Consider the following 14,266-nt stretch of genomic DNA (forward strand, 5'->3'; position numbering starts at 1 on the left):
GTCGTGAGATTCTTAGACATTGTCATGAAGGTTTAACTGGAGGCCACCATGGTTCGTCTTCCACCGCTAGGAAAGTTTTAGATTCCGGCTTTTATTGGCTATCGATTTTCAAAGACTCACACGAGTTTGTCAAACAGTGTGACGCGTGTCAGCGCATTGGTAACATCTCATCCCGTAATGAGATGCCCCAAAACCATATTCAGGTTTGTGAGGTTTTTGACGTTTGGGGCATTGATTTCATGGGTCCGTTCCCTTCTTCTCGAGGGAACCGATATATTCTCGTGGCTATCGACTACGTTTCCAAGTGGGTTGAGGCTCAAGCCTTGCCCACTAATGACGCCCGAGTTGTAGTGGGATTCTTGAAGAGGTTGTTTAGTCAGTTTGGTACTCCCAAAGCTTTAATCAGTGATAGGGGCACACATTTCTGTAATGCCCAGATGGAGAAAGCGTTGGCACGGTATGGGGTCACCCATCGGTTGTCCACCGCTTATCATCCACAGACGAGCGGGCAAGTGGAGAATGCAAACCGAGGCGTTAAACGAATTTTGGAGAAAACTGTCGGCAAGAACCGAAAGGACTGGTCTGACAAGTTGGATGACGCACTTTGGGCTTTCCGTACAGCGTTTAAAACGCCTATTGGGACCACGCCCTTTAGGATGGTTTACGGGAAAGCGTGTCATCTACCGGTTGAGTTAGAGCATAGAGCATATTGGGCATTGAGATCCGTTAATCTTGACCTGACCAAAGCTGCGAAAAACCGGTATCTCCAAATTCATGAGGTAGAGGAGTTGAGAGATGAGGCGTATGCGAGATCATGGAGTTATAAGGAGCGTACGAGGCGTTACACGATCGAAAGTTGAGGAAAGTGAAAGAGTTCAAGTGTGGGGATCGGGTGTTGGTTTATAATTCCCGTCTGAAGTTATTTCCTGGTAAGCTTAGATCGAGATGGGTTGGTCCGTATACGGTGAAGACGACATTCCCGCACGGTGCAGTTGAGTTAGTTGATCATGAGGGGAGAGCGTGGATGGTTAACGGCCATAGGTTAAAACATTTTATCGGTGGGCTGGCTGATTCAGTTGAGGAAGATGTATTTTTCCTCGACATCCCTACTTTGATTGCTTGATAGGGATAGACCTCGGGAAATACCCGAGTGTAGAGTTTGTATAATTTTTATTTGCTTTCTTTTATTTTTCTATTTTGAGTCAGTTTTACGTTTTTAGAGTCTGTTTGATGTCTGCTTTGGGTGCTTTGAGCCTTGTTTTGCAGGATTGGATACTTTCGTTCGTACTCAATCTCCATTCGGATGGGGGCGTTCTGAGCTTATTTGATTGTGGAGGGTACCAAAAAGCTGCGGCCGCGAATGAAATGCTATACGGTCGCTTTATGGAACATGACATACGCAGATCATTGCCATATTACCAGGGGAGTCTGTTCCATTTTCTTTATTCTTTGTTTTTATTTTATTTTATTTTATTTTTGCTTTATTTTTGTCCTTTTCCTGTCTTCCATTGAGGACAATACAAAATTTAAGTGTGGGGATGGGAAACTGACGTTTTTAGATTTTTATATAAAAAAAATTCAAAAAAAAATAGATAAATAAAAAAACGAAAAAAAAAGTTATATAAAAAAATTTTTAAAAATAAAAAAATTGAAAAACTAAAAAAATGTCCCGAAAATTTATTTTGCGTATAATGGAAAATGATATTATTGTTTAAGGTTGATCTTTTAAAACTATTATTATATATGAGATTAAATAACAGATAGCGCACTTAATTTGGGATGTGTCGGTAGGCCCAACTAGCATTGATAGTCCTCTTTAGCAGTTTTTATATATCTAATAATTTGAAAAACGGTGAAACCGAATTTCGATGCTTAGGGAGGATTACCATAATCTAAAAACTTTGAGATGGTAAGACTTAGATGCACTCAAACCAGCACACCATCACATGTCCATCTTTTTACGAGCTTAGAAAATAGTTATATATTTAGGGTGATATAAAAAATAAAAAAAAAGAAAGAAAAAAAAAGAAAAAAAAATATATAGAAAAAAAAAGAGTATGTTTTGAAAATGTATTCCAAGAATTGGTCCGAAAAGCAAAAGAAAGAGAAAGTTATGTATTGTAAAATGCCAAAGAAGCATTCTTTAAAGTTAGTAAAAGAGGCCAAAGATGCACATACTAGACGGGGCTTAAAGTTTACGTGTTACCTTGGGGATAGTGACTCTGAGGATACACTATTGGGGCTCGAAGGTTCTTAGTCAATAAATATTTTTTTTAGGGAATTTATAGGACAAAGTCCAATAATATTTAGGAATAGCTCGTACGGCCTCCACATGACCATTCATCCATCAAATTTCACCGAGTGCATCTAATTACTACCATCAACGAGTCCTTGGCTTATGGTGATTTGTCAAACCAGTCTGTTTTGATTCTAGTATTTCTAGCTCTCTTTGTCTGAGATGGGGTAGGTGTAGCTGTAGCTTTTGAACTTTAAAATGCTTAATGCGATTAGGGGCTTGAGAGGCTGGTGGCTGGGTTTAAGTGGACAACAATATCGGCAATCGCGGTTTTTGCGTTTATCTATGCTTAAAAGATAACCTATATGTTTTAAAGATCGATCTTGAATTATGATTCCATTGCATTATATATTTTTCGAGGACGAAAATTGTTTACGTGTGGGGATATTTGATGTGGTCCAAACTATATATAAATTATATAGATATCTCCTACACCGTTGATAGTTTTTTGTTAGCTTTTGTTTATTATTACTCCTAATTGACTCATATTTGGATTGTTAATGTTTCATGACTAAAGGAGCTAAAATGGAACACTTTTACTAGATTTGAGATGAGCTCACTTAAAACAAGTTTTATACATATTGATTTTTTATTTGAAGTTAACATAATTGAATAATTTTTTGTGATATGCTTCATAAAATATATAAAAGATCCATATTCAAATCTATTAATTTGAGTTTATATGTTGTGGGTGATGTAGGCCACGTGAAGATACAAATCAAGTTCACATGAATACATTATTATACACACCAAATCTGGTTCTCATGCTACGAAACCCGTTTTTATGGATAAAAAGAAAAAAGGTTCATAAAGAATAAATATGAGAACACATGTTTCAGTATGTTAAATTTGTAATTGTATTGGGCCATGAGGACAAGAGTGTAGCCCAATCAGATGTTATGGTGGGGAATAAACAAGCCCACGAGGGGTATATGTTTTGTCGGCTACAACACATAAAAAGGATCCCTTTTATTGAGACAGCCTACAGCCGCACAAGAGGGTACGAACACAACATTATTATCATTATTTTTTGTTTCTATTACTGTTTGTTGGAGCAAGAAAAAAAAATAGAAGGGAAGCAATCAAGTGTTCATCAATTAGAGAGCGGGTTTCACATCTACTCATCTAAAGGCGGTTCTTTTGGTTTGATTTTATTATGAACTCCGTTATTGAACTTATATATTTTATTGTTTTGAACATGATTATTGGCTAAACCTTTTTTTGTTATCTAGGCTTGTGATGATGTTTTGTTGATTGGTTAGGACCTGTCAGTTTTCGGGTTTTGTTTTTGGGATTTTGATTAATTAAAAGTTTTGATTAGTTTTATTGGATGTGTCTCATGCGTATTTACTTTTGATTTATGCTTGAATGAATGTTTCACATGTTTCTTTATTGATTGTCTTTCAATTATAGGTTGCATGTTAGGGTTGTATACTGTGTGTTTGCAACTTGTTTATGGTTTATTGAGCTCATTTACCATAGAAACTGATTTTTGGCATATTATTAGAAGTTTATATTTTTACCTACTTAGATATCCGACGGGTGATAAGTAGTCGGGTTTGTCTGCGTTGTTAGGGTTTTAGGTTAAATTATCTGACAGGAGGTTTGCCTATTTTTGCCTTAATTTCACTGTTTACCCGTGTCCTTTAAAATGTTCATAAACCACCCCGTGTACTTAGGTGCATTAAGATAGTGAAACTGACGGGTTAGTTGTTTTATAGGGTAATTAATCATAATTGGTGAACTAATAAGCCGGTGTTTTTTTTACATGATCTCTAAGATTTCTTTTTAGGCGACACCTTGAGAGTGATTAAGGATCCATTAAGTTTCCTAGATTTTCATATCTTTAGATTCCCGGTTCCCATAACATTTTTCCGTAACCGATAAAAGCCCGAGTCGTCACAATTCGGATTCCTTGCCTAGGTAACTCTTTCTCATATTTGAATTTACTAAAGTTTTTATTCGGTAATTTATTTTCTAGTTTACTTTAATTTAATTAAGTAATTAGTTTAATTAATTATTAGTTTTTAAAATAAAATAGATAAAAATCCAAAAATATATATTTTCTTAACTATTACTTTAAATTAGCTTTTAGAACTAGACTTGTTAATTAAATAAGTGTCTCTAGGGTTCGATATTCCCGGTCTTCCCATAGCTATTCTACACCCGATAGGTTCACTTGCCTGTTCCTAGTGGTTTGGTTTAGGGTATTCTAGGTTTTTATTACTCGTTGTGCTTGGTCATTATTTGTTAAATTTTTATATACCACTTCGTGCACATCAGCTCACAATTGATGAAAAGGACATGGTTGCAGAGTGTATTGAAGAATAGATGACGGTCGAAGGCAAGGTAAACGACAAAAGTCAGCTCGGTTTGTAAAAAAGCTGAGCCGGTTGGGTTGTAAATGACAAAACCCAGTTCAGTGTGTAGTCAAGCTGAACGGGTTGGGTTTTTAATGACAAAATCCAGTTTAGTTTGTAAACAAACCAAGGTAAGCTCGGTTCATTGGCTCGCTTATTAGGCTGTTATAGGTGGCTTGCTCCTTGGCTCATCTAAACTAAATCACAAGTTTTAATATATATAAATTATAGCCTGAATATGAATATACATATAAACTATAAAACTTGTTTTTTTAATTATGTACGATAAAGATTTATATTTTGTGTATATAACAAAATATCAATACGTGTAGCTGACTGAGTATATATCATTTTAATACTTTTATCCTAAAGTGATCAATTTTGACAGCACTTGCCTTTAGCCTACAAAAATTGTTATATTTTTAGAACTATCTACACCATTTAAATTTGTATGTTTTAAAGCACTAGAAGTCGTTTAAATAAAATAATTTGTATTTCATAATGCATTGACAATATACACCATTTAAATGGTCCCCTTTTGACATTTTAGAGTCAAAAGAATTAGTCAAAACACGAATTGAACTCTATATTATTGTTTCATACACCTATATAAACATGGAATTTAACTCTGTATTGTTGTTTCATACATGTGTTTCATACAAAATGTCTGTTGAAGATATGGAGCTCTAAACCAAAGCATCCACCGTTCCAAAATGGGTAAAGTGACTCTTTTTTGTATGTGATTTATGATTGATTTTTACTCTTATTATAACTGTAATTCTGAAGTATTTTATTTACATATTAGCAAATAACATGTCAAGATGGCAGATGATCGCATAGGTCTTGAGGATGAGAAACTGGTGGCGACCATCCCAGAATGGGAGTAAAACACAGGATGCTTTGGAGCGACAAAAACGGTGGAGGGTCGTCAAGGATAGCTTATAAGGTAACTGATGCTTGAAGATTTTATGTCAATTTGATTTAGTTTGATTTTTATTTATTTAATTGTTCTAGTTTATTCAGGTCTACCGAATTTAGAAATTGCGAAACCAAAAACTAATTTGGTTATTCGGTTATTCCAACTGAAAACATATCAAAATGGCGCGAATGTAGCCCTTTCTTTCTGAACCGACTGAAACAAACACGTCAAAAAAAAACGAATTGAAACTAAAAATGGAAAACCAAACTGAAACGAAAAATTGAATAAACTGAAACCAATCTAAAGTAAAACGAAATTAGAAAAAATGCCGAAATGAAACACTTTTGTCTGAAGTTTTTGTTTCTTTCAAATCGAATAAACCGATAACGTTTTTCACTATTTTCAGTTTCTCGGGAAAGAATCTGTTGTGGTGGAAAATTTGGTGACAGAAATAAGGATATCGCATTAGGGCTATGTACAAGGACTGAACATTATAAACATAGTTCATGGTGGTGCTCAGATCTATGGTGAATTTTCAAGGTAATCCATTAGATTTTGTTGCTTATTTTTTTCAACTTTGATTATTGATGTATTTGGATAACTTTCATAAACTTGTTCATGTTCGCCCATTTAACTATAACCGAACACGAACAATTTAATGAACAAGTTTTTGGTCATTGGTTGTGTTCGATTATGTTCTTTCGTTAACAGAATAATCGAACGTTTATTCTTTGGCTTTGGCTTGAACCCACGAGTCCATGAACTTTCCAGAAAGTGTCATTTTTTGCATTCTCTGAAGTGGTTGCTTTTGTAATATAGAATCTTAATTGTACATGTTTTGACTTTATAGGTCAAAGTTACTAATTTTGACTTTCACGTTAGATGTGAATCTTTTTAACTTATACAACACTAACGATAGTTTTTACGTAATATCTTTTTTTTATAGAATTCAATATGAATTTCTAATGTTAAATTCACAAATAAGTAGCTATTTTAAACTGGAGATTGATTCATTTGACTTAAGAAAGTCATTGGTAGGTTTTGTGTGTGATTAAAGATTGATTTCTTAAATAAATGCAAGATCCACCGGATATTTGTTTATAACGTTTCTTTATTAGTTTTTTTAAATGTAGAAAAAGTAAAAAAAAAAAAAACAAAAAAACAAACCTTTTTGGGAATTTTTTTTTCCAAAAAGTCACTGTTTTGGGGAAATTTTTACCAATTTTTTTTTTCGCGAGCAATGTTGAACTTGATATATGAAGCCGGGGCTCATTTATTAAAAAAGCTTAGCTTGAGCTCATTTAAGTTCAATTCGAATAGAGGTTTTAACGAGCTGATCTCTAGTGGCACATGCACGGCTTGACTTGTTTGCGCCTTCATTCTGTTAGATTGAATTCTTATATAATCTTGTTTTTATGTTATGCTCTTTTTTAGTTGTGGATTACAGGAACATGCTTATGAATTAACTGGAAAGGTGCAAGCTCTCTTAAAGATGCTTAACCACACAATTACAACTGAAATGACAACCTGAAAATAATGGAGACTTGGTTAGTATAAAGGATATGAAGCTTTGAATTAGGTCATGAACTTCTGGTCATTTCCTTATTTACTATAGTGTTTGCTTCACACTGGTTATGAGATTGGATCATGAGTCGTTTGCATGTGTAAAATGGCTTTTAGATGAATCTGGTTCGGTTCCAGGCGGGGCATATGTGTTTGCTCTCTTCTAAGATGAATTTAATTTAATTTAATTTATTTTAATGATTTGTTGTTTTTGAATTCGAGGTTGTTACATGTAGTTATTGATAACATATTTTACTAAAGCATGTATCTCACTGTCTCATGTCTCCTTACAATTAGACTGTTTATTCTTAACCTAACCACAATCCGAATAACTCCAAAAATTAGTTAGATTGTCAAACTTGTATAAAAGACTATTAGAACCAACTCTCCTTTTTAGGTCGATTGGTAGTCGAACTTGTAGATTAGATCAATGAGATGTGCAAGACTTATAACTAAAGTTGGTCACATCACATTGAGAATTGTTGACATGCATATTTTTATTTTTAAAATTACTGTGATTTTGAATGATATTTTTTTATCTGTGTTTTTTTTAATTACTATGTTTAGGAGTGATATTATTTATCCATGTCTTCATTATTACTTAATTGAGATATGCGAGACTTATGATATAAATAGACAACACTGATGCTACTAATAAGAAAATGGACAAACATACTATACAATATAATATCATGGAAAAGTTGATAAACTAACAAAAAATGACTATTGCATTATAAGTTGTCACCGCCGCCGCATCGCGCGGGTTTCCCACTAGTATATATATATATATATATATATATATAGGGGATGGATATTTTGAGAACTTGATGAGTTGTAAGAACTTTAAGAACTCAATATGGACCACACATTTAATTAAATGAGTATGGAATATGTGAATAAATTTTTTTGATAAATACACAAGTTTAAATGTTAGTTATACATGTGTAATAAGTCGATTCGGTGTGTAAAAAGATACTGTAATTTTTTACGTTGCTTACACTTACGTATTACAAATGTGTAAAATTCAAAAAAAATTGTTACATTGAGTTCTTTCGAGTTCTTAAAACTTAAAGTGGTTCTCAAAAGAAATCAATCATATATATATATATATATATATATTAGAACGAGTAATATAAAATAACTCGTAATACGAATGAAACCTTTAATATCCTACGTGTCGCGCTATGGTCACTCCCCGCCCTTCTCAAGCCACCAGATTGCTTCATTTGTAAATGGAATCTTTTTATGCATTTGAAGCGCTTTGACGAGTATGCGACTTCTAATGAAACCCGAATAGCCCACGGGTTATAACAACTCATCTTAACATTTTCCTCTTTCCTCTACCTGCGAGACCTTTCTCATACCCAACTTATCGCTGGTGTGGACTGAAACAGGTGGAAGACTAAGCGAAGGTCATGGTGGATTGAAAGTCTTTCTATATCTTCACAATTGCAAAACCTTACCTTTCAATCAACGATTCCATGGTTCGATTTCATCGCTTCAGCAACACATTAAGTGCGCACTAATTTTGAATCTTTTTTTGCAGGCGTCCTTTTCTTATTATGCTAATTTTCAATCTAATTCGATAAGTAGGTTGTATCATTGCCCCTAATCTATATGTATACCTAAAATTGATTGGCTTTTGTTCTATATTTAAGATCGGCCTTTGTTAACTATTAAAGATTCATAGTTCTTTATTAACTAGGTTTTTTCGTTAATTTTTTTAAGGGTTTATGGCATATATTATTATTATTGTTGTATTCAATTTCAAAAGGTTATTTATGTTACTGTTCTGATTAGGGTTGTTTTTCGTTATGCCTTTGTTAGTTATTGAAGATTATTTGAGGTTTATGATCCCGATAACAAAATCGTGACTGGATAAGGTGCTGGAACTTTACACCTTTCTAAATTATGTACATTTGTTATTATTATTATTATTATTATTATTATTATTATTATTATTATTATTATTTCGTATATGATTGGAGCGGTTTGTTACAACGGAACTCTAATTGATCAAGAAGAAAGCCATCGCTGCTATTCATCGATGTTAAAAGATCTGATTGTTACAAGTACTATGTTTTATAACTATTAATATTTGTTTTTATAGGTTTGACCACATCCAGATTCGTCTTGATTTTATGTTAGATGCTTTACTGATAAACCCCAAAATTGTGATCTACAAATTTATGTTTAATTTTAATCAGAGGATTCAAGCTTAAGTGAATTTTTGTTTACTTTCAAAGTTAAAGTATCAGATTATTGAATATGGTAGCTTTAATGTTTTGGGCTAAACACCTCAGTAGGCTATTCTGGTGGAGTTTGACTTTAATGATCAAACAGTTATTTTTAAAATTTAATTTCATGTGGATTTTTTTTAATTTACTTAAGTACTTCAGTGGGGTATTCCAGTAAACTTTGGGTTTCATGGTCAAATAATTTCTTTTATGAAGATTGGACATAACTTATTTAAGGATTTGTAAATTGTTTTATCTCCTGATTTATTTGCAGATCAAAACTCACTTTAATTTAGATGCTTATTTAATTTGCAACGTTTTTTTTTCACAACTGTTTGTTTGACTTTTGGATTTATATGGTTTGTTTATAATATATTTTTTAGATAATGATATTGTTGGTGTTTGAAACATCAATATCACTTTCAACTCAATATTACTACATGTTTTACTTATTTGTAAGTTTAAGTATCTAAATTGAACGAATGTGTTATCTGCAGTTTTGCGCATAATTAAAGAAATAACATAATTTCACATATCACATATTACAAATGGAAAATTTTTCTTGCAACTTGAGTTGCGTGCTACTTCTTTGAAGTAGCAATCTTATGAGAGTGTTTTGGTACTACACTCAAGGTCAGTTGTTTCTACTCTATATGTAATATGTTTTTATGATTTGCTATTGGGTATGTGTGTGCATTTGTATGTTGGTAATATGTAGTTTAAAACCTTTTTTTTACATTAGTCTTTTAATAAATGTAGTGTCAAACATGTGTTTTATCTTCGGCGAAGTTCGTCATAAATTAGCAAAGGATACATTTTTTGTGAGACAAGACATGTTTTATGAGACGGGAATGAAGTCTCTATATAATTAGGTAAAAAAGAAAAGGTATGCAACTTTTTTTACCTTTGACAATTATTTTTGTTACAACAATAATACGATCACTACCGTAATCTGTTTATTAAAGAACTATAATGAAAAAATAATCACTTGTAGGTAATATACCAACATTCTATTGCAAAAAAATCCCAAATGTTGAAGCATTTGACATGATTAAAAAATCTTATTTCAAGAACATTGCTCATGTTGTGTTGGGTAGCGAGTAGCAACTTACTGATATTTTATCATCGGATATCAAGCATGTTGAAAACAAGGTCAATTCTGAAATAAATATCTTCATACATTAATACAACAAATTCAGAAAGTTAAAGTTTAAGGTGTTGGTTTCTTTATCAATAGATGCGGGTCATAAATCATAAATGGTCCAGTGTTAACAAGAAGCTTATTTGATTGAGATTCGGTCATAATGGAGGTTACATATTTTGTTTACATTTAGATCAAAATATTTAGCTTCGTCTTTCAGAAAATGGGAAACACTAGGCCGTTGGCATAATGGAATCTTTGGTAGTCCAAGGTACCTTATCATTACTTTGTTCATGTTCGTTCATAAAAAGTAAGGGTATGTCCGTGTGCATTCATGTTCGTTCATTTATGTAACATCCTAAATTTTATAATATTAAATAAAGGAGAGTTTATGTTTCTAAACGTGTGTTATTATTTAATTTAGATTAAATAAAAGAAAGAAGTATGGACTTGGATAATTAAGATGGAATAAAGGATGGGATGGGCCTTAGGTCCATGGTCTTAAGAGAGTATAATACTCCCTTAAACCTCCCTAAAACCCTAGATCCTCATTTCCATCTTTCCATAATCTCTACACACTCAAAACACACACACATGCTACCATAATCGGCCGTGGGTAAGAAGGAGAGAATCAAATACCAAAATCAAGCCAAATATTAATAGATCTTTGATATACAAGCTATATACAAGATTTAAGAGTTAAGTGCCATTTTAGTACTTGTGGTTTGTTCAATTACACAACTTTAGTACTATTTTTGAATTTATTGCACATGGCTACCTCAGTTTTCTAAAGCTTGCAATTTTAGTACTTTTTCCTAACCCCGTCTATATTTATTCGTTAACTCAAGGGTAAATTGGTAATTTCAATTATTTTATTTATTTTCCTTTTTCCTTTAAGCACCTACCTCCTTTAATCACCTACCTCCTTTCTTTCTTCATAACACTAAATATAAACATCACCACCACCACCACCACAATTTCCTTAAACCTGCCATCGATGACCACCAAAATCAATGTCTTCTTCATGGACCTGCACCATATTCACTTTCATCAACATATAAAGCCCCTAATTTCATGATGAAGAACTAGAGATGGGTTCTTCCAAATATATACAGAGGAGCAATGGGGAGAAGACGACGGGAAGGGGATGGGTGTGGTGGTGCCCGAGTTTGGTTGTGTCGGATTTGAGATGGGAGGGGTGTGGTGAGGTGTTGGAGGTGGGGGATGTGATAATGACGGAGATAATTGTGGTGGTGGAGATGGTTGTGGTGGTGGTTACTCGTGGTGTGGTGAAGTGGAGGTTAGACGGCGGTGGCATGTGAATAATAATGGTGGTTGACCTTCAGGGTCATGCCCTAGATTTATGATTATTGTTGTGGATAAAGGTAGATGATATAATGGATCTTGTTTGTTTGTTTGTTTGTGAGGTGTGATTATGATGGTGGTGTACACAGAGAGAAAGAAGACAATATAAAAATAAAAAGAGAAATGAGAGATTGAGGATTTGATTAAAAGAAAATAAAAAATAAAATAAGAAAAAAGAATAAAGTTACCAAATTACCCTTGAGTTAACGGATAAAATAGACTGGGTTAAAAAAAGTACTATAATTGCAAGTTTTAGAAAACTGAGGTAGCTATTTGCAATAAATGTAAAAATGGTACCAAAGTTGCGTAACTGGACAAACCACAGGTACCAAAATGACACTTCACTCCAAGATTTAAAGTTAAAAACCAAGTTAACCGCGACCAAACGAACACGTAAAGGTATGTTCTTGATCTTAAAGTTTATGTTTTATGAACGGTTAGTATTGAAACTTAAACCTAGAGTAGATCGGGTATAAAAGAACCCTAAAGTAGCAAACTTGAGGTTAAAATGGACTTAACAAACTATTGGTTATGAACGATTCATAAAATGAACCCTAGATCTAGTTTTGAACGTTTTAGCCATAAAGGTCTAAACTTTATGGTTAACCGGGTCAAGTTTTGGCCGAAAACGGTTAGGGGAACAATTATGAGTCCATACCAAGCTTTAGCAAGATGTTAGGGTTTAAACTAGTGGTTATAACGTTGGAAATAGACCGAATCGTAGCCTCACCAACGAGAACCTTCAGTTCGTTCGCTTACAAAGGGTCTGGTCGAATAAAAAGTTATATTCGCTTACAATATGGGAGTCGATTACATTAAAGTCGCTTACAAGCCACAATCGATTACAATGAGGGTCGCTTACAATGCCCGGTCGTTTACATGACCCTATTTATTACTTTTGGCCTATCGAATACAATCCTAATTCGCTTACAAAGGACTTGTATACATTTATGTGACTCGCTTATAGTCGCTTACATATGTGACTCACATACAATGCTAAGTCTATCACATCGACTCGATTACACTGAAAGATTGCTTGCATTAGTGTTAGATTACAAGGACTAATCGAATACATATGGCATTCGGCTACATCATTGGACTCGCATACACCTGTTATGTTCGATTAAAAAGGAGACTCGATCACATTGATATGAAACTCGCTTATTCTGATGCATCGATTACTTTATGACTCAGTTACTCCTATAACTCGATTACAACTCATGAACTCGATTACATGTTACATTCGACTGCAATCCCGAGTCCTATTACACTCTTTATACTCGATTACACTCACTTAGTTCGGATACAAGTGAGTTATTCAATTACTCATTAGACTTACACGAATCAAGGGTTACTCGAATATAATGTGTGAATTGGCATGCAAAGGTGGTAATCAGTTGTAAGGAAAGGGTTAAATATAAATTCTAAGTAAAATGTGATCTAATACAAAAGACAGGAAGCATTAAAAGAATATAAAAACCCTAAATGTAAAACTAGGGTTTAGAGAATGAAATATTCTAAGTATAATGTAATCTAATACGAAACCATTAGGTTAGGCCAGACTTAGCCATTTTGGCTGAAATACAAATAGGACGAGTATTGATACGTGAAACTTATATACAGTTAGCAGAGCTCAATTAAAGTATGGAATAACGATTAACGGAGAAAGAAACAGGATCCAGGTGAGTTTCTAGCCCCATTCCTTGTTATTTTTTTGGGGCTGTTTGCATACTCGACGTGATTAGTTAATACACTTATCCTAAGTGATAAGTGTATGCCTTATCTGTTTTATGTGAAAGGTATGAATGATTGTTTGTCGGTACGTGAACGATCTTCAGATATTGCATGTATCGTCAGGTTATAATTACATATATGAATGTTATATATAATGTATCAATGGTATATGTATGTATGAATGAATATAAGGGATGGCTAGGTACAGAAGAAAGGGAATGAGCCCTAATAATACTCAAGGTAGAAAGGGACCGGACCCTAATAATATTTGAGGTAGTAAAGGGACTGAGCCCTAACAATACTCGAGGTAGTAGGGCGTAATACTCTTTAAAATGTATGAGTATGTAAAGTATGAATAGATGGAAAGAAAGTAAAGAAAGAATGAAAGTATATGCTCTAGTACGTACTAAAGAAAGTTAAGCAGGTTAAACAAATACTAAGTATCTACGGATGCGTATGTATAAGTATGTGAAAGTATCGTATGTTAATTGATTAACTAGAACTCACTCAGCGTATCTGACTTTTAGTATGCACGCAGGTGAGTAGGATGAGGCAACTCGCTTGACGTGGCCACATGGCATGGAAAAGAAGAGACTGGCATCTCATGAAAGATTGTTATGTTTTATGTTTAATGTTATAAATTTGAAAGAC

The 14,266-nt window shown here is 33.6% G+C and overlaps 1 protein-coding gene across 1 annotated transcript; it reads left to right on the forward strand.

Annotated features, from left to right (window-relative positions):
- The first annotated feature begins 437 nt into the window (after positions 1-437).
- LOC143565428 (uncharacterized) lies at positions 438-860 on the forward strand. The gene has a single exon (XM_077052401.1). It carries the CDS (start codon positions 438-440, stop codon positions 858-860), a length of 423 nt encoding a protein of 140 aa, XP_076908516.1.
- The last annotated feature ends 13,406 nt before the right edge of the window (positions 861-14,266 follow it).

Source organism: Bidens hawaiensis, unplaced genomic scaffold (assembly GCF_021521415.1).
Source record: "Bidens hawaiensis isolate Kalapana, Puna unplaced genomic scaffold, B.hawaiensis_p1.1 tig00022332_1, whole genome shotgun sequence".
Taxonomy (NCBI): domain Eukaryota; kingdom Viridiplantae; phylum Streptophyta; class Magnoliopsida; order Asterales; family Asteraceae; genus Bidens; species Bidens hawaiensis.

What these genes read in the sequence shown, in the direction of transcription:
- LOC143565428 (XM_077052401.1), top strand. Translation starts at nt 438, where the DNA reads ATGGAGAAAGCGTTGGCACGGTATGGGGTCACCCATCGGTTGTCCACC.